The sequence below is a fragment of the Octopus bimaculoides genome, chromosome 5 (genome assembly GCF_046866305.1).
Source record: "Octopus bimaculoides isolate indiv1 chromosome 5, ASM4686630v1, whole genome shotgun sequence".
NCBI classification, from domain to species: Eukaryota; Metazoa; Mollusca; class Cephalopoda; order Octopoda; family Octopodidae; genus Octopus; species Octopus bimaculoides.
Window position 1 is genome coordinate 88,660,002 of NC_142932.1, and position 25,997 is coordinate 88,685,998.

Sequence of the window (25,997 nt, forward strand, 5' to 3'; positions counted from 1 at the left end):
TATAAATTAATCATAAAATTCTGGATTTGCCATTTATCAGCTTTTGCTTGCTAGCCACTTATATTATTGTTGTTATCTATTTTACTAATAATAATAATCAATAATAATATCTATATAAATATTTTAATATTTTTTGAATATCTATTCATTAATATATATATATATATATATATATATATATATATATATATATATATATATATATATATATATACACTCCCTCCTTGCTATTAAAGGCACAAGCACTTTCACACACACGTGCACACACAACGATTATTATTATGATGATGATGATGAAGATGATGATGTTTACAATGATAATGATTATCATTAATATGATGATGAGTAAATTATACTTTTTCTCTCTTTCTCTTTCTCTCTCTCTTTCTCTCTTTCCCTCTCTCTCTCCCTCCCCTCCTCCTACTTCTACCTCCATAACCTCTACTACTACTACTATTACCAACACTGCTGCCATCACCTTCACGACAACCACCACCAACTACTACCACTTCCACCGCCATCACCATCACATATGCAAGCTTTGATAAGGACCTGCCAAACAAGCTCCGTCTTGAGGAGAAGATCAAATTACACCACCTTGAGCAACTGATGCAACACTTCCAGTGCCATAAACCAGATGATATAATATTGCACAAGGACTGTGGTTATTTCACATCTTCCCAGGTGGAGAAACGTAAACCAGGATGTATGAATCAGCAGGAATTTAATGAAGCAATTGCTAAAGTTTTAGGAACTGAAGAATACCGAGACTACATTGGGAAACTATTTACTAAGGTATGCTTAGTTATTTCTCCTTGTATTATTTTTACTCTATGTTTTTGCTCATTTTTTTTCTTATCTTTTTGGGAATCTTAACCCTTTAGCATTCAGATTATTCTGTCAAATCTAATGCATATTGATTCACATTTTTTTGAAGCCATCATGCATTATCTCATAGCTTTGAGATTTTGATGATGTGAAGCATGATCTTTGGATTTTGGGTCTCATAGAGACAATGACAAATGATTGACATCTGTAGCAGTTTGCTGTGCTTCAGAAGACTTGTCAGGCCAAGTGAAACCATAGTCATGGTCTGTGCCAGTGACATGCAACAGATACCTGTGATGGTGACACATAAAAGGTACTTATGTCGGTGACACGTGAAAGGCACCAGTGACTGTGGTATGTAAAAAATACCCACTACACTCTTGGAGTGGTTGGCATTAGGAAGAGCATCCAGCTGTAGAAACCAAGCCAAAATCAGACTGGAGTCTGGTACAGCTCCCTGGTTTACTAGTTCCAATCAAATTGTCTAACCCATGCTGACATGGAAAATGGATGCTAAATGATGATGAAGACGATGATGATTGTTTATTTTTAGAATGATATTGTAGTGTTGGTGTTAGAGGTCAGATCTGACCACTTTGAATATAAAACAGGTTGAATATTTGGGCTGGATATGATCAATTTAAATGCAAAAGGGTTTCACATTTTAAAATCACAATTGTGTAAGTTCAGTGTAGCTAACAGAATATTTGTTGATTCCTCACTGCTGTCATTGATTTACCACAGGTAAATCATATGTTGCTTACCAACTATGTGGTTTCAGGTTCAGTCCCACTGCATGGCACCTTGGGCAAGTGTGTTATACTATAACGCCAAGTCAACCAAAGCCTTGTAGATGGATTTAGTAGACAGAAACTAAAAGAAACCTTTCATATGTATGCATGTATGTTCATACATATGCATGGATGTCATTATTCAATTTTATTTCAAGATTTCTTGCCAATAGAGAAAAAGCCAGTTTTTAACCTAGATCCAAGGCTCCTTCATTGGAATTTCACCAACAACAACAGCGTATTTTTGCATGTATATGTGTATATGTGCAGTATTTGGAGTGAATGCATATGCAGATTTTTGTTTTGTTTTATGTATGTATTCCCATGCATATTGTTGCATTTATAGACATGTGCATATATGCTTAAATGGTAAACTTTTGGAATGTTTTACAGATTTTTACAGTTCCAGTGATGGTTTGGATCTGTAGTCTTCAAATCAGCTTTCTCTTTTCTGGTTTTGAAAAGCCTAATTTCTCCAGATTGGGGCTTAGGCAGTTTCTAACATATCTCAGTACCCAAATAATCATGGGTATAAGCCCGAACTTGTAATTGGGATAGAGTAATTGTAAATTTTTCAATAGTTCAGCATTTGTGTATGTATATATGCATGCATGTGTGTGTGAGAGAGAGAGAGAGAGGGAGAGTGCATGGCCTGGTAGTTTGGGTTTTGCACTCTCAATTGTGAGATCAAGGTTTCAATTCCTAGACTGGGTGGTGTGCTGTGTTCTTGAGCAAAACACTTTATCTCAAGTTGTTCTGCGATCACTTTGACAACTGACATATGGTACACCAACCACCTGTTCGGGCAACGTCAATTTGATGGAGGAAATGACATAATGTACAGCACATACATTTGGTCTCTATAAATAAATCAATTGTGCAAGTCATTCAGCTAAAACTGAACACTCATACATTGTCTCTGATGGAGGATTCCATCGTCCGTGCATGTATGTATGTATGTATGTCATTATTCAGTTTTTTTTTCAAGATTTTCAAGTGTCTTCTACTATCAACCCAGGTTGACCAAAGTTTTGTGAATAAAAGTAAGTTAAGTTAGCTTCTTGAGTCATATTGACTCGTAAGGGCTGCTTTCCCAGTTCCCATGATATATAAGTTCCCCACCTGGGTGGGATGCCAGTCTGTCACAGGATTACTCATTTTTGCCAGTTAGGTGGACAAATGAAATGAAGTGTTTTGCTCAGGAACAAAACATGCCGCCTCGTCCAGGAATCAAAACCACAATCTTACAATCATTAGTTCAACACCCTAACCACTGAGCCATGTACCTCCACCCTTGTGTGTGGATTTGGTAGACAGAAACTGAAAGAAGCTTGACATATAATGTGTGTTTGTGTGTTACTGTCTTCTTGCTTCGACTTCATGTGATAGCTGTAAACGAGTGTTACTGTTATACATGCAGTATCCTTTGTTTTCAATCCTCCATGAAAAACATATCTGGCCATCAGGAATATTACCATTATGTGAAAACAGATGAGGATTGGTAACAAGAAGGGCGTCTGGCTGTTGAAAAATCCATTTAAAGAAAATTCCTTCCAATAGAAAAGTGGATGTTAACTGATGACAATGATGATGATGATATGTTAAATGTGATTTGTGTGAGCTGTAGCTGCTATTTCTGGTAAATCAACCAACCACATAGAAGCTTCTTTATTGGCTCTCAATACTTCTCTCTCTCTCTCTCTCTTTCTGTTTGCCTGTCTGTTTGTCTCCAGCTGGACACCTCCTGTGATGGCTATGTGGACTGGAATGAGTTCTGTACCTACCTTCTCTTACTCTATAGAGAAAACGACTACATTCGCACAAAGAAAGAAATACCATTTCTTCAGGAGCCAAAGATCAGACACGTAGTGCCAAACAGAGTAAGTTATGATGTTGTCGTTATTGTTGCTGACATTATTGTTGGTGATGTTGCCCCTATAATTGCCTTTGTTATCTATCATTGTTGCTGTTGCTAGTGTTGTTATTGATGTTAATGTTGTTGACATTGTTATTGTTGCTATTGTTGCTATTGTTGCTTATGTTACCATTATTATTATTATTATTATTATTATTATTATTATTATTATTATTATTAGTATTATTATTATTATTATTGTTCAGTAGTTTTATTTTTATAACGTGCTTTCACTTCACTACCGAGCGCAGCTCTGTGTACCTTGGGTATGCGCTGTGGTATGCTGTGATGCTCTTATGGTTACTGTATTGAAAGTGTTTTGCGTAGGATGTGTGCAGTGCCCAGTAGTGCAATTTTCTGTATTATTATTATTATTATTATTATGATGATGATGAGCAATATTATTAAGGCTGTGAGCTGGTAAAAACCGTTGGCATTCTAGGCAAAATGCTTGGCAGTATTTCATCCATCTTCACATTCGGAGTTCAAGTACTGCTGAGCTCAACTTTGCCATTCATCCTTTCAGGGTTGATAAAATAAGTACCAGTTGAGTACTGGGGTCAATATAATCGACTTACCCCCTCTGTCCTTGTGCCAAAATCTGAAATCAATAATTAGCACCAGGTTTTTCTTTTTCTCCTCTAAGAGGTAAATTTCAATTCATTAAGAGTGCTTTCCATACATTATTCAGTACATCAGTACTCACTTGAATTATATACATCCATGCCATAGACCCATTTGAGATATTCTCCTTAGTACACTTTGTATATAAAGTGGTATCAAAATGCTCCTGGACTAGTTTTGTGGTGTGCCAACAGATGGCAGCACATGGTTGCATGTGCAGTGAGAGCTAGCAGTGACCTTCATGAAGCAGTGTGCTGAGTGACATTGCTGTGTTTACTTTGCGAGTTGTAAAATTTGTGTATTTTTGATCACGTGTATGTTGTAGTCTGCAATTTTTTATATGGACAGCAAGTTGGAACGAAGAGCCAGCGTGAAATTTTGTGTTAGATTTGGGAAGTCTGCTGCAGAGACAAAAACAAACCATCTAAAAGACTCCTTGGGCATATTCAACTTCTTTTACATACATGTATATATGTACACCTACATATATTCTATTTGTTTTGTAGCAAGAACCTACCACCAAGATATTGGTAACCGACAGTCCGTGTAGATATATTACAGTTAGCAAGGTAAGTTGTATTTTTACTCTTACAGTTATTTTACTCTTAGTTAGACATCATTAAATTTTTTGTATCACCTAATGAATGACGGCAAAGCCCTCTCTCCATGCTTGCATGAGTTGGACAAAGTTATTACTTGAGACTTTGTTTTACAACTGGATGCTGTTCTTGATGCTAACCCTTACATGCTTTTCTAGTGCAGGATCACTTATTCAATGCAACTTCAAAAGCACAAAGTGCCCGGATGATTTGTTGACAGACAAAATTGACAGCAACACTACCCTGTTGCACTTTCATACAAGTGATTACAGATGTAAGCAGACATACAGACATACAAACAAATAAACATGCATATACACACGCGTGCACACAAGCACACAACCTATACAAGCATGAAAAACAGATGTTAAATAATGATGATGATGACAACAACAATGACAACGATGGCGACAACAATGACTACAACGATCACGACCTCACACACACACATCTGAAGAGTTTCCGGATCTATTTTAAAACGGGGGCCACATTTTTCATTAATGTTTTACGTAGTGTTTTTGGTACCGAAAGACTTTCAAACTTCGTATACTTATCTATTTTGTGTTATAGAACAGAAAAATATTTTTGTATTCGAATTTATTTCATGTAAAAAAATTGTCTTATTTCGATAATTTCAACCAATCACTGACAAGTATTCAGTTGTTTATATTTACTCCTTTGGCTGATTAAGCGATGTAAAGCGTATTTAATCTCCATACCTTCATTTTATTTGCTTTTTTCATTTTAAATTTGCTTTAACCCTAACCCTAATCCTAACCCTAACCCTAACCCTAACCCTAACCCTAGGGTTAGGGTTAGGGTTAGGGTTAATTGTTTCAGAATCGTTTGTTTATATAGTCGGCACTTAATGTATATCGGCTGAATGGACGTCAGTGATTGGTTGAAATTACAGAAATACGACAACTTTAACATGGAATAAGTTATGGATTTCTTTTTTTTTAAGAAGACTAAAAGAAAAAGATGTTTTATATGACACATTCTACCAGTGTTCCAAGTTTCAAAGTGTTTCGTTAATGAAAAATGTGGCCCCCGTTTTAAAAAAGATCCGAGTTTCCTTCACTTTCTATCAATGAAATCCACTCACAAGGCTCCAGTTGGCTTAAGGCTATAGTACAAGACACTTATTTAACTTGCTACACAATGGAACTGAACTCAAAATAACATGATTGGGAAGAAAATTTAGGTTGCAAAAGCCAGAACAAATACCACAAGATAACCCAGTCTATCAATTCACTCCTTGCCAATGCCTCTCTGAAATGGAGTGTAGCTTCGTTGAAGATTCCATGAGGAGAACATTGAGATTCTTCAAGAATTAACTTCTACTAAGTTCCTAATTATAGCTAGGAGTGTTTGGAATTCCCATAAAACTTTATGATCTCTCAGGGTTGTCATTGCTTGGTTTGTAGTCTAAAGTAATGTTCATGAAGTTGACAGTTATTAGGTTAATGGTGATATATATGTTTAAACATAACTCCTTGATAATTCCAATTAATTTCTTCGTATTTATAGTGTGGCCATTCATATTGTTTGAGATCGTTAGGGCATTGTAGAAACATGAGCTGTGACAGGATGTGGACTTCTCGAGGTGTCCTGAATAAATCTAGGATCCACAACCCCAGCCCTGTTTCATACTCCCATAGTGATGTCAAGCAGGAAATTACCTTTTTTTTACCTATTTGGAGTCTTCATGATATAAAAGTGACTTCCCAGTGTGCACCTTTATTTTAACATCATTGTTGCTAATCCTAGTGAATTGCTTCCTTTAGTCCAAGGCTTTCAGTTGGATGAATTTCATCATGGAAAGATAAACATTCATGATACCAAACTGAGTGAATCTTCAGGCTGCCTTTTTCTCAGCACCACGGAATGAATGATCAGACATGCTCCCTGTTTTTGCAAAACTTTTAGAAATTCAAATCTGAATCAAGCTGTTAATGCAAATATTCAATATTCACTACATGTTTTAAGTGCTGTATTATTAAGTTTACTTCCTGGTAACTTAGTGGTTTGACATAAAAGACTGATAGAATAAGTGCTGGTTTTAAAAGAAAATAAGTACTGGAGCTGATTCACTTGAGTAAAGCTTTTCAAGGTTTCCATCAATTTTTCTACCCAAAAGGGATTTTCAATTCAATATTTAAGTGCTATTATTTATAGCTTTTGTGTGCTTTAAGATATGCTATTCCAAAGAAGAAATATTTCATGTACTCTTGAAAGTTTATAAAATCCTTATGATGTCAGCAATCTATCTATCTATATATATATATATATATATATATATATTATAAAAATAACGTCGACCACTAACGTTTTGATTCTTTAGATGTGCTGGCCTCCTGATAATTAATCGATATTGATTAATATATGAATAATTACCAGATTTTATAATTATATATATATATATGTATATATATATATATACATATGTATGTATGTATATATGTATGTATGTATGTTCCTTTATCTAGTTATTTAGCTGTATACGTATCATTTATCTACTGTATTCCTTCCTTCAATAATTACTGTCTTTAATCTTCATCTTTCACCATCACCCCCTCCCCCCCCCCCCCACGCAAACATACACACTCGTAGGAAGGAGCCTTCAGTGTGTGGACGCCAAACATGCAACTTGATCGATCCTATGACATAACAGCCAATGACAAAGTGGAGTCAACTGGTACCAAAAGAAGGTTTAAGAAATGGGTCACTGATGCCATCTACATGAACAACTGCAACAAAATTGTGGTGGGCACCAGCAGCAGGGAGCTAAGATTTTATGATATCTCCACCAGCCATTTCTTTGAAGAGTTCCATCTCTTTGGTAAGAACATTTTTTTTTAATATTTATTTTGTTTTAATCCTATAGAGACAAGAAATATAATTGCTTTCAGCACCCCACAAAAGACCCTTAACTTGGGAAGGAATCTTAATACTTCCATGGTTATATTTTTAGCATCAAATGTATTTCTTCCCAGTAAATCCTAAGGAGCCATTAATTTTTGCATTATCATATTTCTAAAGCAATTCCTCACCATAATCCCGAAGAGACTCTTAATGTTTAAGGGTCTCTATCATTCTTTGATCATATATTTTAAAGAAAAGAAATGTCATTCCTCTCAGAAACTTTTGAGAGATCCTTAACCTGTCCATAATTATATTTATGTAATTCTCCCAGTAGATATCAAGGGGTCCTCAAATGGAAAATTAACACTTCCATCATCCCATTTCTAAGAAATGTAATTCTTCCCAGTAGCCTCTCAGGAATTTCAACCCTTCTATGATTATATTTCTGACAATTGTACTTCTTCCTTAGAGCTCCCAGGGAAATCTTAAATTCCTTAATCTTTCCATGATTATTTTACCAAGAAAATAATTAATTTAGGATAATTATCGTCCTAAAAACAATGCAATATAATAGTAATAATATTCAATTATCAGGGCATGTTTCAACTGCCTGGGGTAATCCTGGCTGCTGGCTGTATGAATGGTAGGGTAGTTAGTATACCAGCTACCCTGATATCCCTGAACCATAGCAGTCAACAGGCAGACTGGGATCAAGAGGAGTGATTAATGAATACAGTGAGATGGGTGAAGGATGGGTGAAGGTTGTAAGAAGCAGTGGGATGAAACTTGTGGTGAGGAGATAGGAGATATGAAGAAGAGATTGAGAGCGGGGAGATGATCCCTATGTTAAATCCTTTTGATATCAACCTGGTTCTATGATATAAACTTCCTGGTTAACTCTTTAGCATTCAAACTGGCCATCATATTTAACTTGTTTTACATTGAAACTGACCAAATCCACCTCTCACCTCAACACTACAATGCTACTCTAAAACTAGACAATCACATCTTTGAACTCTCTAAACCAGTGGTTCCCAAACTATGAGTCGTGACCCACTGATGGGTCGCGAATGGAATCCTAGTGGGTCGCAAAAAGTTATGAAATTACGCATTAGCTTTGATTAACTGCTGTCTATCGAGATAGTTCAAGACTTAGGTTTTCAATACCAGACTGGTTGTTTTATCAAGCAGTAGGCTTTTTTAATTCTATTATTGAGCATAGCAAGAAACAGGCTCATCCTTCTCACAGGCCTCAATGAAAATGTAATCTGAAATAAATTTGTTTCTTTCATTAATGTTTTTTACCCAGTAGAGTTAAGTGGGTCGCCATAAACTGGTGTCATAAATAGTGGGTCACGTCTCTAAAAAGTTTGGGAGCCACTGCTCTAAACTTCCAAGATAATGCATGATTAATTCAAAGCAATATAAATAAACAAACATTATATTTGACAAAGTAATGTGAATATTAAAGGGTTAAACCGATCAAAATTAAAACCTTCCCTTAAAATTCCATGTTAGTTTACGTTCCAGATAGCTTAATAATGGCAAAAGTATTTGGATCTTTTTTAAAACGGGGGCCACATTTTTCATTAACGAAACACTTTGAAACTTGGAACACTGGTAGAATGTGTCATATAAAACATCTTTTTCTCTTAGTCTTCTTAAAAAAAAAAGAAATCCATAAATTATTCCATGTTAAAGTTGTCGTATTTCTGTAATTTCAACCAATCACTGACGTCCATTCAGCCGATATACATTAAGCGCCGACTACATAAACAAACGATTCTGAAACAATTAACCCTAACCCTAACCCTAGGGTTAGGGTTAGGGTTAGGGTTAGAGTTAGGGTTAGGGTTAGAGTTAGGGTTAGGGTTAGGGTTAAAGCAAATTTAAAATGAAAAAAGCAAATAAAACGAAGAATCGTTTGTTTATGTAGTCGGCACTTAATGTATATCGGCTGAATGGACGTCAGTGATTGGTTGAAATTATCGAAATAAGACAATTTTTTACATGAAATAAATTCGAATACAAAAATATTTTTCTGTTCTATAACACAAAATAGATAAGTATACGAAGTTTGAAAGTCTTTCGGTACCAAAAACACTACGTAAAACATTAATGAAAAATGTGGCCCCCGTTTTAAAAAAGATCCAAGTATTTTACTAAATCCTTCTATATTTTCAAAATTACTTGAAACAAAAGCAGAGTATTTCAGTAGAAATGTAATAATGAAAGAATCAAGAGACTTAAGTGACCTTATTTGTTAGCTGGTTTATGTTAATACCAAAGGGACTTTTGGATCATCTTATGCATTCATTCTTCATCATCATCATCTTTATCATTATCATTTAATGTCTGTTGTCTATGCCAGTATGGGTTAGACAATGTGACAAGAGCTGGCAAGCAGGGGTGTGTGTAATAATACTTACATAGACCATTTGTCATAAAACAAGCAACTGAGAGAAAAATCAAATCTTCAAAAAAATGAACAATTTATTTCTCAAGGATTCCCAAGTAAAAATCATAAAACCAAATGATTAAATCTAATGATTTTGTATTTTCATCTCACAGAATCTTTGAAATTACAAACAACAAATGAATATATCTTCATTATAAAAATTTTGTTTTTCTATAGGAATGTCTGATGTGCCATATTGTTTTGACTACTGGTTTGACAAAGCAGTAAGTATTCATATCCTTCACTGTTATGGGCTTCAGAAATAGTAATGTGGTTGTGGTGATGGTGGTGGTGGTGGCGGCAGCGGCGGCGGCAGTGGTGGTGGTGGAAGTGGTGACGGTGAAGTTAGTATTGTCTTGTCCTGGGTGAATAATTGTTGAATAGACCAACATTACCAAATGTGTGCTTTGATTGTATTTCCATTTGCCAGAAGTTTTGTAGGAAATGATCCATTAATATGCTTTTTGTTGAAATATTCATGCTCATCATCAGAAATATTTTCTATATTTTGCAGTGTGGTAAGAAATCTGCTTCCCAACCACATGGCTTTGAGTTCAATCCCCCTGTATGGTAGCTTGGGCAAGTGTCTTTGAAAATAGCCCCAGGCCAACCAAAGCCTTGTGAATGGATTTGGTGGATGGAAACTGAAAGAAGCCTGTGTATGTGTATGTGTGTGTATGTGTGTATGTGTGTGTGTGTCTGTGCATGCATGTGTGTATGCACATGCATAAGTGTGCATGCACATGCATTTGTGTGCATGTGTGTACATTTGTTACTGTCTCTTTACCTTGACTTTGCATGGTAGCTATTAAATGAGAAAAAGTTTGGGAACCACTGGTCTAAGAGATGTTAAACTTCCTGTCAATATTATCACCAAGGTGGCAAGCTGGCAGAAACATTAGCACACCAGGCAAAATGCTTAGCGGTATTTCATCAGTCTTTATGTTCTGAGTTCAAATTCTGCTGAGGTCGACTTTGCCTTTCATCCTTTCAGGATTAATAAAATAAGTATCATATTTATATAGATATGTATTCATGTATGCATGTGAGTAGCAGAAATAAGTCTTTGAGAATCAGTTTTTAGTTGAACCAAAACACCTGGGCATTCACTGGTAGCTTCAATACTGCTTGACAGCACTGAGGAGGAGGGGGTCAATATTATTGAAAGGCACTAAAAACCTTTTTGTTTTCAGTCAACAGCTAATGAAGAAAACGCTCTGTGGTGCAAACCATATGTAAAATATAAATTATATTTATCTTTCCTGCAGAACTTAAACAGTGAATCTCTATTGGTGTGTGGTTTGGATTCTGGAACTCTTGGATTATTCTACTTTAAAAAGCCAGTTACTCAGCTCTTTGAGACCCCTTTTAAAAATGAACCCGGAGCTCTGAAGGTCTTCATACAGGTGAGCATTCAACTTAATCTTCATCATTTTTCCCCTTCTCTATTTGTTTTGCTCTCTTTCTCTTTTTGGTATTCTTTGATCCCTTGATAGTAACTAAACCAATGATTATCTCTAGCCTTTTAGTACTTACTAACGGTCTGGGTAATATTTAGACTATCATGTTTAAACCCTTCGTGAGGCTTTGATTCCAGACAATGTATAAACTTTTGATAATGTCTGGATCCTTGATGATATCAAAGACCCTTTATAATGTCTAGTGACTCTGTAATGTCTATTTTTGATAATGTTAGAACAATATAGAGATAATATAGAGATTCTTGATAAAGTATTGACATCTATAATAATAAATGCCAAAACGAATTTCTGTGTATTAGTGTGTCGCAATGACATTTCTACTATTCCTCATGATGGGGTGAAAGTAATAGTAGACATAGAGACAGTGAGGGCAGTAGAAGATTGACAGTTGTAATGGTAATGGAGTGATAGTAATAGTATGAGCTGTAGTTGTGATAGAGGGAAAGAGATAGTGATGATGGTGGTGGTGGTGGTAGCTGAGGTAGTCAGGGACGATGGTGATAGTAAGCAATGGGAAAGACATTGGTGATGGTGGCGGAGAGGAAGGTGGTGAAGTCAAAGATATTGATGGCGGTGGTGTCAAAAGTTTGAATGGTGTGTGTATGGCAGTTGTGGTGGCGATGGTGGTAGTACTGGTGCTGGTGATGGTTGAAAACAATCAACAGAAAGAGAGAGAGAGAGAGAGAGAGAGAACGAAAGAGGTTAGACAGAAAAAAAATTGTACTGACCCCTGAATAGCAAGACAAAATATGTTATTTATCATTCAGCTTTGCAATAAGTTCCAAGTCGACAAATTTTATTATTGTTTTGATGAAAATTGTTCATTACTTGAAAAATATTGGCCAAGTTTAATAAAATTTAATATGTATTCAATGCTTGAAATGTCATTGTTGGGCTCAAGGGTTAATGAAGAGCCTTCCACAGGAGCTAGCTTAAAATCCACCTGATAGGGCAGCTTTTGAGCTAGATTTTAATAAAAGTAAGGTCGTTGATAATATCTAAACCTGTAATGATATCAAGATCCTTGATAATAAAGAGACCCTTGGTAATGTATAAACCTTGCATATTGTCAAATTCCTTGATAATGTTTGAAGTTTTGATAATTTCTAAACCTTTGATACAATGTAGTTCCTTTGCAGCATAATGACTTCATAATACCTAAGCCTTTGATAATAACCCAACTCCTGACAACTTGATAAACTTATAAACTCATGATAAAGTACAAATGCTTTATAATATATGGTAGTGATGGTGGTGGTGGTGGTGGTGGTGGTGGTGGTGGTTACAGTAGGGGTGGGTGTGCTGGCAGTGGTTGCGAGAACAGCAATATTAAAAATGGTTACAATGAAGATGAGGAAGATCACCATCATTATCATCTTCCTCACCATTGTCATCATCATCATCACCATCATCATTGTCATAACACATTTCTTCAGCAGTACATTTCCAACTTTCCTTTATTCGCAGGATTTGAAATCTCAACATTCCAAGTGGGTGAGATATACCTGTCTACCTGCACTCCACTCCGAGATGATCCGACAGGTGAAATATCTGCCAGAGAATGGTGCCATCATTTCATCCAGCAGTTGCCCAAACAGTTCTCTGTTGATATCTGACATCAACAGGTTCAAACAGACCTATGTCTTCAAATCCCCAAAGGTTTTTTGTTTCACTTTTTAAAAATAGTTTTTGACAATTAATATTATGTATTAGTCATAGGGGTATCCGCATCTGAGTTGTTGCTTTTCACGACTTTTCTGCAACGTATGCTCCAGCTTTCTTCAGATGTGTCTTGTGATTCACCTTAGTGCCTTGCCTCGGATTGAACTCAGCACCTCTAGGTGACTGCACTACACTGACTAGTGCTTTTATCCACAATGCTATGCCTTAGGTAGTGTCAGAGAGAATTTTTAAGGCTTATAAACCACCATTGATGTCTTATGTTGGCTCTGTAGTGAAAAGCAACAACCAAGATGAAGACACTATTCTAACTAATACATAATATAACCAAAATTCATCATCTCAGAAAATACACAATTGCATTATCAGTCAATACAAAGCTGACATAAAATATAAGAGAGATAGATGCATCATCATCATCATCATCATCATCATCATCATCACCATCATCATCATCACCACCACCACCACCACCACCACCACCACCACCACCACCATCATCATGATCATGATCATGATCATCATCATCATCATCATCATCATCATCATCATCACCACTATCACCATCATCATCATCACCATCACCATCATCACCATTACCACCACCACCACCACCACCACCACCACCATCATCATCATCATCATCAAACGTTCACTTTTTCATGCTTGCATAGATCAGATGGAATTCATTGCGGCAGATTTTCTACAACTGGATGCTCTTTCTGTTGCCAAACCACACCAGTTTCCAAGCAAGATAATATTTGCCCAAAGCTAGACATGATCTTCATAGAAGACTGGAAATGAACAGACTTATATACATAATGATGTATGAGTTAAACTAATTAAAATAGTGTAGGTATAAATCGTTTTAAATATATAATCCAAAGATGTCGTTAATGGACTGAAAATTATCATCTTAATAATAACAGTTCCTTTCAGTGTGTCAGTGTTTAAGAAAGAATCTTTATACTTCTAAACTAAGTGTAGTTTAGAAATATAAAAATTCTTTAATTTTCTCTGGGACTGTATAGCTATGAAATCCAAGAATAAGACACCTGATAACGATTTGAGATCAGACTGTCTATAAACCTCATCGAAATAACGACGAGGTTGATAGACAAGAAAATTATAATCTTAGTGATAGTATGTTATACCAGACATTTACACATTCAATATCAGCTTAGTTACGGCACCCTAACCTAACCCTATGCAAATAATGAAAAAACTCAATGCAAAATTACTATAAATTCAGATAGTAATGGAAAATAACTGCAATTGTCAAAAAAGTTCATCCTAATCCATACTCTGTTTATTGATATTGAATGGAAAATAATTTTATTTATCATCCAAAATCGGCAGTATGTACAGCTTTACTTTCTTATATAAACTTCGCTGAGATCATGTTTAACAGCAGATTAGACTAGCGTATCAGCTAGTTCTAGTATTGATCTACGTAAAACAACATATCAATACCCCAAGTTATGTTCGGCAAAGAAAAATAAAAACGAGACACGATTAGTTTTGGACAGAGTAATCTCCCTTGGATATGAGTTAAAAAAAAAAAAAAACTTTCAATAGTTGATTGACAGAAAATATATTTTATTCTACACTTTGAAGCTAAAAAAAAACAAAAAAAAATAATCTTATCTAATATCAATTCACTGCCATATCCACATGACTGAGCTGAGGTTACACAATAGAATTTATGAATTCTTCTTCGTGAAAAGGAAAATACTGAATCATAGAGTCACTAGTGTAACACTGAGCTAAGCCACCCACCACTTCTGTTTGCATCTAACATTGATCATGGATATCTATTCAGATCAATATCTATTCGTCATGAAACCATGATCTTGTTGTAATATAGACACTATACTACAAATATACATATACCGATTTTTATACTCTTACTTGCAAGAGAATTTTATTGATTTCAAATTTTGGCACAAGGCCAGCAATTTCAGGGGAGTGTATAAGTTGTTTACTTTGACCCCTGTATTCAACTGGCACTTATTTTATCGACCCTTAAACAATGAAAGGCAAAGTCAACCTTCACAGAATTTGAACACAGGACATGAAAATGGATGAAAAATCATTAAGCATTTTACCTGGCATGCTAGCAATTCTGCCAGCTCAACGCCTTATTGCAAGAGAATATTGAGCACTAATGTTTATTGTAAAGCCATTAAGTGACACATCTCATATATAATATTTACTCTCTTATGTCTTTCAGTCTTTGGACTGTGGCCATGGTGGGGTACAATCTTCAAAAGTTGAACAAATTGATACCAGTAATTATTTTTTACTTTTTATCAAGTCTGGTACTTAATCTACATTTTCACCAAACCACTAATAAACAAACCAACCACTGTTATCAAGCTGGGCAAGTGTCTTCTACTGTAGTCCCAGGTTAACCAATGTTTTGTGGGTAGATTTGGTAAATAGAAACTGTACAAGCCCCCACCATACATCCATTTATCTATGCTAGCACGAATTAGACAAATACATATTAATAAAGCAATCTATATCTACACTGTTTTAGCTAGTTTAACTCATACATCATTAGACAAACAAGGTGGTTCATTTCCAGTCTTCTATGAAAATTATGTCTAGCTTTGGGAATATATTGCATTACTTGGAAACATATGAAAGTTGACAGCAGGAAGAGCATCTGGTTGTTAGACAAATACATATTATTATGGCAATCTAGATGTCTTTCTGGTCACTAACCTTACCTAAATGGGGTTTTAGTCCTATCACTAAACCCTAACCCAAAGGGATTTTTATTCCTTATGTCTTTGGAAACAAAGAGCTTTCAGATGATTTGTTGACTGGGAAATGTCATCAAAAAATACCATCCATAGTTCAGCTTAGCAGAGAATATAAGTACCACACACACACACACACACACACATACACACATGTATACTAGCCACAGGAAAAGTATCTAGTTATAAGACAATGCTTCTGTTATATGTATTCATCTAACCCATGCTAGCATGGCAACATAAGCATTAAATAAAAATTAATGCTATATATAAATAATCTTTTCTACAATAGGCGCAAGGCCTGAAATTTGTGGGCTGTAAGTCGATCACATCAACCCCAGTACTTGACTGGTACTTAATTTATCGACACCAAAAGGATGAAAAGCAAAGTCAACCTCAGTGGAATTTGAAGTCAGAATGTAAAAACGGGCAAAATACTGCTAAGCATTTTGCCCGGCATGCTAACAATTTTGTCAGCTTGCCACCTTACTATATGTAATACATCAAGGGAAATATCCCTATGTAAGGGGTATTTTCTGCACCCATATTCACGTCTACATCAGTATTTTCTAATATATCTGTTATCTTGTGTCTTTCACTTGTTTCATTCACTAGACTGCAACCATGCTGAGATACTGCTCTGAAGGGTTTGCTCAAGCTTGTAGTAACGCCTGCGCATGCGTAGAATAAAACAAGCAAGCGTTTCCCGCTCAATTCATTCTCTTTCACGCTGGCCAGCGATTGAGCATGGACGTGTGTTTAAAAGCTGTCCCTACATCTTTCGGTCTTACACTCGACAGCTCGTTATTCTCACCTCTAAAGATGTATAACTAAAAGATATGTATGTTTTACCAAGTAAATAAATGTTGTTTAAGTTGTTTAGTCTGGAGTTCAGCGTTCCGTCTATTTCTTCAATTTTATAGTAGAAAGTCAGGTATACAATCTAAAGATGTATAACCCACTTTCTACTAAAAGCTAATTGACGCCAGTATTTATATTTTAAGTCTTGTACTTCCTCTATTGCTCTCTTTTGCTGAATTGGTAAATTACAGGAATGTAAACAAACCAACACTGGTTGTCAACTAGTGCATGGTGGTGGGGGACAAACACAAACATAGGGACATACAAACACATAAACTTTTATATATTGTGTGTGTGTATGCGTAACAAAACATGAAGTTAGAAAATTCTTTGATATTAGTTATTCACCATTACACATGTTTCCTTTACTAATAAGAATTACAAAGTTTTTAACTCTGCAAACAATATTTCTAGAAAACTCTGATATGTACCGTCAATCAATGCAACAATAACAGCATCTACATACTGCATTGTAATACTGAAATAAGCAGATGTGCTTCAAGTGGACACAGTTTGGATTTTACCCTATTTACATAATATATATATATATACATATACATACATACATACATATATATATATATATATATATATATATATATATATATATATATATATATATAATATATATACATGAATGTATGCCTATGTGTGTGTGTGTGTGTGTGTGTGTGTGTGGGTGTGTGTGTATCTGTAAATAGTAAGGGATTACTCCAAGCCTTTACAAGTTTGCTCTCAGTTAGGTATTCATATATATATCTATATATATAAAAATGAGAATGTCTGTCTGTCTGTCTGTCTGTCTGTGTGAATCCCTAAAACTCGAGAACTACACAACCAATTTCATTCAAATTTTACAGATGCCTTACTTAGGGTTCCAGTTGTGTTTTAGTCAAAAAAAATTTTAACTTCTTGCAGAGTTCGAGCCCACAGCAACATAATATCTCCTCCACTATTTAAGTATTACGTGTCAAAAGTGAAACAAAAACACTCATGTCAAATACTTTCACTTTAAAAATGAAACTATTCTACTAACTGAAACAATCACATTTCGATACTGTAATGACAGATACTTTCAGAGAGAGAGAAAGAGAGAGAAAGAGATGTATATGTATACATATACATGTATATGTACACGTATATGCATAGATAGATATATATAGATATATAGATATAGATATAGATCTATATGCATACATGTATATGTATACACATGTGTAGATGTATATATATATATATATAGATGTACATGTAATATGTACACATATATACATATATATACATGCATACAGATATCTATACATATATACACCCATCACACACAAACACATGCACACAAACACACACATTAGTCATTTGTTTTCTTATCCAAAACTACGTCAAAAGTACTGAACGGATCTTTATGAAATTTGGAAATTATATTCTATGTATAACGGCCATAACTCCCATGAAAATTCATATATTTTTGATGTTGATGAAATTTTAACCCGAACATAACAGATGAGCATTATTTGTAATTCAACGGTACAACAGTGTAAGACTACCCTTTCAGATATACTTTCATTGTGATTTCTACAATGTGGTGCATAAATTGTCAAGTAAATGAGACGCATCTTTGCCTCCACTGATTCACTTGCAAAGTATTGAGTAAAATTATTTCGTTGCAGACATCCTTTGGGTCTTTTTATTATCACTACGACACACATAGTCCCCAGTTGGTAACATTGATTTCAAGGCCCTCCTAGATGAGAGACTGGCATTCCACTTAATGTCTATGTTCCATGCTGGCATGGATTGGAGAGTTATTAATGTAGAAATATGGTATCGTAGCTACTAACAGTTGAGGGTTGCGTAGTCTAGACGGCGTTTTTAGATTTCATTATTCTCTTTAACCCGGGCAAAGCCGGGTATTTCTGCTAGTATATATATATATATATATATGCACATACATATATGTATATAGTATATATATATATATATATATATATATATATATACATATCTTTGTGTGTGTGTGTGTATGTTTTATTTTATTAATGTCACCTCATCAAACTTTCAGGGAGTTGAATGTTTCGACTACAACAAAAGCATAAACATCCTTGTTAGTGGAAGCGCAAACCACAACGTCCAGTTATGGAACCCTTACATGACCAGTAAACCGATTGCAATCCTGCGGGGCCATAATACAGGAGTCATTGCAGTGGCTCTACACAAGGCATTGCTGCAAATTTTCAGTCTTTCACGTGATGCTGTAAGTTACCATTTATATAACATATATACAATTTGTTGATTTTTTTTCATTTTTATCTCTTTTGTTTTTCTTAAACCTTTAGCATTTAATACAGCCATATCCAGCCCAAATTTTCTACCTTTTTATGTTCAAACCAGCCAAATCTGGCCTCTTACATAAACCTACAAAGTTATTCTTAAAATATATAGTTACCTCATCAAAATCTCAAAGCTACAAGATAATGCAGGATAAATCTAAAACATGAATAAAGAGAATGTAAAATGATGATGATGATGATGATGATGATGATGATGATGATGATGATGATGATGATGATGATGATGATGATGATGATGATGATGATGATGATGATAAGAGTAATCTGAATGTTAAATTATAAGATGATTAAATAATTGTTGAAATTGAGTATGTGCATAAATCTATTAATATTTTTTTTTCCTGCTTCAGTCATTAGACTACAGCCATGCTGGGACACACCTTGAAGAATTTTAAGCCAAAAAGAATTGAACCCAGTACCTATTTTTTTTTTAAACCTGTTACTTATTCTATTGGTCCCTTTTTGCTGAACTGCTATATATATTACAAGGGACGGGGGGGGGGGGGGGGTAAACAAATCAACACCTGCTGTCAAGCAGTGGGTGGGGGATAAACACACACACACACATACATACAGCTTTATGAATTTGTGATGCAAGATTCCTAATGTGAAACTGTGTGTTGAAACAGATATTGTTATATATTGAGATATTCATTTTTTTTTCCTTTTTGTCAAATAAACACATGCACGATATATATGTTCTTCACTCATTGATTACTGTTCTTATTTTATCTTATGATAAAATAAAATAACATAAGATAAAATAAGAATACTAGTAAACAAATGAAGAACAAATATATAATGCATGTGTTTATTTGGTAAAAAGAGGCTATAGTAGAAGACACTTGCCCAAGATGCAATGCAGAGGGACTGAACCCAGGACCATGTGATTCGTAAGCAAGCCACTTACCACACAGCCACTCCTGCGCCTATATGTGTGTGCACATGTGAGTGTATATATAAAAAAATTTTTAAAAACAAAGAAAAAACACGGGCAAAACAACAACATGAGGATGTGGTACATGCAAAGTATTAACAGATGCTCAGGAAAGGAAAGAATGGTTGTTTTACGTTTCGAGCAAAGCTCTTCTTCAGAAGCAGAAGACAGAGGAAAGTCTGAGGGAAAAGGGAGAGGGAGGATAAAAAAATAAATCGCCAATGATCCACATGTGGTTACACACACACACACATATATATATATATATATATATATATATATATATATATATATATATATATATGTGTGTGTGTGTGTGTGTGTGTTTGTGTGTGTGTGTGTGTGTGTGTGTGTGTATGTATAAAGAAAGAAAAGGATAAAGAGACCAATGGCACAGTTAGAATTATATTTTATGGATAAAGTCTTACAGCTGTTTCCGGTAATAGTAGAAGAATGGATTATTACATCTATAAGAGGAGATTTAATAATCTTATAGATGTAATAATCCATTCTTCTACTATTACTGTCTCCGATGAAGGGATACATTGAATTTTCCCTGAAACAGCTGTAAGACTTTATCCATAAAATATAATTCTAACTTTGCCATTGGTCTCTTTATCCTTTTCTTTCTTTATACATACACACGCTAATACACGACCTGTGTTATATTGCCCTTTCATGTTGATACAACGACAGGGGCAAAACTAGTCGGTATACAGCACTTACTCGGTATTACCTGTATCTTTAGAGTTTGGTTGACTCCAATACCTTTCATAACCTTTATATATATATATATATATATATATATATATATATATATATATGTGTGTGTGTGTGTGTGTGTGTTTCTGTCTACCAAATCCAAATCCACTCACAAGGCTTTCGTCAGCCCAAGACTGTATTAGAAGACACTTGCCCCAGGTGCTATGCAGTGGGGCTGAAGCTGGAACCATGTGGTTGGGAAGCAAGCTTCTTACCACACAGTCATGTCATATATATAAATTGTACTTTTACAAGAAGAATGTTGGCAGTGACTTCAAAGTTTTGGCCTGCTATTTTTCATCAGACAGTCCCACAAAGGCTGGCCAGCTACAACTTCGAAGTCACAGTCATCACCACTCTTCCTGTAAATGTATGATAAATATGTACTTCACAAAAAGTATTGAGTAATCCTTCAGTTTAGTGTAAAATTGTTTTTATTAGAACTTGACGTAATGTGGCAAGCTGGCAGAATCATTAGCACGCTGGGCTAAATGCTATCATTACGTTCTGAGTTCAAATTCTGCCGAGGCCAACTTTGCTTTTAATCCTTTCAGGGTTGATAAATTTAGTACCAGTTGCATACTGGGGTTGATCTAATCGACTAGACCCCTCCCCCAAAATTTCGGGCCTTGTGCCTAGAGTAGAAAAGAATCGTTAGCACATCAGGCAAAATGCTTAGTGGCATTTTGTCCATTTTTACATTCTGACTTCAAATTTTGCCAAGATTGATTTTGCCTTTTATCCTTTCAGGGTCGATGGGGTTGATGTAATTGATGTCCCCTTCCCCTCAAAAACTGCTAACCCTATGCCAAGTTTTGAAATCATAATATCTTGACATAAAAACAAACATTAATATATATACTGGTGCAGGAGTGGCTGTGTGGTAAGTAGCTTGCTTACCAACTATATGGTCCTGAGTTCAGTCCTACTGTGTGGCTCCTTGGGTAAGTGTCTTCTACTATAGCTTCGGGCCGACCAAAGCCTTGTGAGTGGATTTGGTGGACAGAAACTGAAAGAAGCCTGTCTATATGTATATGTATGTATGTGTATATGTTTGTGTATCTGTTTGTCCCCCCAACATCACTTGACAACCAATGCTGGTGTGATTACGTCCCTGTAACTTAGCAGTTCGGCCAAAGAGACTAATAGAATAAGTACTAGGCTTACAAAGAATAAGCTCTGGGGTCGATTTGCTCGACTAAAGGCAGTTTGTGTGTGTGTGTGTGTTTGTGTGTGTAATTGCTTTCCTTGTGTGTAATTGTTTTCCTTGACATTTTTCTCCAATCTTTTTCCCAAGGTCATCAAAGTATGGGACCTGAAAGAACACACTTGCTTACAAACAATAGCTATGAAGTTTCCCAGCAGCATTCATGGCCGTGTACCTGAACATGGACAGTTCCCAATGTGTCTTTTAACTTCTCCTAACCACAACTGCCTTCTGGTCACCTGCAATGACTACATAGGTCAGCTAAGCCTAGGAAATACAACAAAGAGTCAGCTGACCACCCCGGTCACTCATGATACTCAGCTTTGCTGTGCACTTTACAACCAATTCTTTAAACAGGTTTGTAACTTTATCAAAAAGAAATTCAAATATAAAAAGTAAAAGAACAGTGAATTTTTTTTTCATATTTAATGTTTAGCAATGAAATTAGTAGAAATGGTATGGAGAGATAGACAGAGGTTTGTCTATCCTTCACAAACATAAAACTCGGAAATTCACCCTTTAATGAAAGATTATGTGTAGAACCAGAGACATGTTTGTGTGTGTGTGTGTGTGTGTGTGTGTGTGTGTGTGTGTGTGTGTGTGTGTGTGTGTGTGTGTGTGAATAGAAAGTTCCATATTTGCCCTTTAATAGGAGACAGTATATAGCCAGATATATGTTCACTATGTGGTAAACACAAACAATGTTTTCCTCGGTGGTGGCAGTAGCTGGAAGTCTAGGCGTTGGGTCATCTTCAACACTCTCCCTTCCCCTCCTAAATTCAGCTGCCCACTTTAGCATTGTTGATAAAGCTATGTCAACATGAATGTCCTTGGGGGCTAAATCCTTTTTCTGCAGGTACTTGATAACACCACAATGCCCCATTTTGCCCATTTTCAAGAGAAGTCACTACTAGTTACTTTTGAAGTCTTGTTTGAACAGTCAGATGTCAGTTTACCAGGAAAGAAACAATGCAGAAACAAGAAAGGTTGAAATTAATGTATGCAAGATTTCACAGCTTTAACATCACCCCCTCATAGTCAGCCTATGAACTTTTCAACCCACCCTCATATTATAATGCATATGTGGATGTATATGTGTGTGTATATATATGAATGTATATATGTATGTGATTTTTCAGCATGCCTGGACTGTTTAATTCAGACACTTTTTCTCTTCATCTTTTCTCTCTCCTCATCTATCCTTTCTCTCTCCTCATCTATACTCTTCTGGAGAAGAGTATAGGCTCAAAATGTTAAACATTTCTTCCAATTTTCCTGAGTATCTCATTGACTAAATTAATTACTTTCTTGCCTTTAACCCTCCAACGCGGAGTATAGGCCACTTATAATTGAATTCCATGTCGTATAATTTTTTGCTTCTGTACTTATACTCTGCCATGAATGTCCCCCCTTCTCTAGTTCCTTTTGTGTTGATCTACGCCACAAGTTCTTAGGCCTACCCCTCTTTCTATATCCATCCGGATTCCACTATAAAGCACTTTTTTCCACATTTGGTGTGTCCCTTCTAATTGTGCTACCAATCCACTTCCACTTTTTCTTAAATATTTGCTCCCTAATCGAAACTTGATTCGTTCTTTGCCATAGCTCCATATTGCTTATGTGTTTGAGCTATCTGATTTTAAGTATACTACACTGGATACTTATATTAAGTTACAGCTTTCAGAACACCAACTAGTTCAGTAGCTATTCAAATATGCAAATTAGTTAACTCTATATTAAAATCTCAAGTATATAATTACATTCTTTAATAAACCATGTTTAAATCGAATTGTGTTTTATCTGTCAATAGCAACATTTCATTTCAATAAAATATACAAAAATTATACTGTAGCTAACTTCTCATAGCCAATGCCTTGCTACTAACATTTCACAGAAAATTTCAGTAATGCCAGTAAAAAGCCTGGTTTTGTAGTCAAAATTGTTTGAATAGTTCACTGATTTTTTTCCTTTTCTTTAAATCAGCTAAATTTTAACTGCTTTCTTTGTGTTTTGGCTGCTAAAACAAAGAATTTATAAGCAAAATATGCCAGATGGTTCAAATGAATGTTTCTTTATTGAATGAAACTATTTTCAAAAGCTGCACATGTAACAATGAATACAAATATCAGGGCTATACCACATGTAAACAGCAGGCAGATCTATTGAACATAGCACTCAAGAATATGTCATTCTGTATACAAGTATTTTTCTATTTAGTGACTGTTGATCAGTGTGGATTCTCAATACAGAAAATTAGGTATATTTTTCAAGACAAAAATAAAACTGATATTTTTTCAAATACTTTGAAACTTCAGTAAAATATTAAGGAATACATGATCAATGAATATGTGGAAAGGGTGAACCCAACAACTTTTTTATTTTTTATCTTTCTTTTTCTATCTCTTACTAGTTTCAGTCTTTAGACTGTGGCCATGCTAGGGCACTGCCATGAAGAATTTTTAGTTGAATGAATTGATCCTAAAACTTTTTTTTAAGCTTGGTACTTATTTTATTGATCTCATTTGCCAAACCACTAAGCTACAGAGTGATGTGGGACAGATAGATACAAAGATACACACACACACACACACACACACACACACTCGATTGGCATCTTTCAGTTTCTGTCTACCAAATCCACTCACAAGGCTTTGGTCAGCAGAGACTATAGTAGAACACTTGCCTGAGGTGTCATGCAGTGGGACTGACCCTAAAACCATGTAATTGGGAAGCAAACTTCTTACCACACACCCACTCCTGCACCTTTTAGTTAATCACAACAAATCTCATTTTTAATTTTTTTTTAAATATGTGATTTCCACAATGTGCTTAATTTTGCCTGAAGCAAATTTCAACAGAACCTTCTGTTATATTTTGCCTATAAATTCTTTACATTTTGACCAATTTGAAAAAAAAAACTGGACATTTATTTTAATTTTGCAGTGACCAGCCTTTTTTTCTAACATAACTGAAGTTTTTTCTAACATAACTGAAGACAATAGCTAGAAAAATTTAGCTGCAATAATATTTTGCTATATTGTTATATTTCAGGATGGTCATTTTTTTTTTTTTTATTTCTTGTCAACTATAAACATTCATAAACATAATATTTTGTTACTCTCTGAGTGGTTGGCATTAGGAAGGGCATCCAGCTGTAGAAACTCTGCCAAATCAGATTGGAGCCTGGTGTAGCGTAGCCATCTGGTTTCACCAGTCCTCAGTCAAATCGTCCAACCCATGCTAGCATGGAAAGCGGACATTAAACGACGACGACAATATTACTGAAACAGAAGGTTACTATTGTCAAATGCATTAATTATATTTAAACATGGGAAAATATATATCAGTTTTATTAAGGAGTGTAACCCATCTAGGAATTTGAAAACCGATTATGTCTAATTTAGATGTGCTATGCTTACTATTTCACTCTTTGTAAGTTTTACATCTAGCAATCTCTGATAATTTTTCATGATATCTTATCACATTTTTGATATTAACTTACCACATTCTCCACATAATATAATTAAACTGCCAGTCTCAGGTATGAGAAGAGAAATTTATGAAATATTCTGAATTGAAGTTTCAGTATGCTAGACTTCTTCAACATTTCCAAAAAACAGGATGTATTTAATTCCTCAGTTTTTACATAAGGCCACAAATTTGTAGGAGAGGTTTATAGGCAGCTGAAACATCTTCAGTATGCAGCTGTTATTTCTTTCTTTTATCATAAATTAGTTAAGAAGCTTGCTTCCCAACCACATGGTCTAGGATTCAGTCTTGCAGCATTGCATTTATGCAAGGATTTTATACTATGACCCCAGGCTACCCAAAGCCTTGTCAGTGGATTTGATAGACAGAAGCTGAAAGAAGCCT

General features: G+C 35.3%; 1 protein-coding gene across 1 annotated transcript in view; it reads left to right on the forward strand.

Annotated features, from left to right (window-relative positions):
* Positions 1-25,997, forward strand: part of LOC106869139 (cilia- and flagella-associated protein 337) — an 86,121-nt gene that overhangs the window by 7,613 nt on the left and 52,511 nt on the right. The window contains exons 2-10 of the mRNA XM_089352563.1: positions 540-795; positions 3,353-3,499; positions 4,665-4,727; positions 7,371-7,599; positions 10,258-10,304; positions 11,349-11,486; positions 13,029-13,220; positions 18,930-19,121; positions 22,215-22,481. Coding sequence (XP_089208689.1) covers positions 540-795; positions 3,353-3,499; positions 4,665-4,727; positions 7,371-7,599; positions 10,258-10,304; positions 11,349-11,486; positions 13,029-13,220; positions 18,930-19,121; positions 22,215-22,481 — 1,531 coding nt within the window. The remainder of the gene's footprint in view (positions 1-539; positions 796-3,352; positions 3,500-4,664; positions 4,728-7,370; positions 7,600-10,257; positions 10,305-11,348; positions 11,487-13,028; positions 13,221-18,929; positions 19,122-22,214; positions 22,482-25,997) is intronic.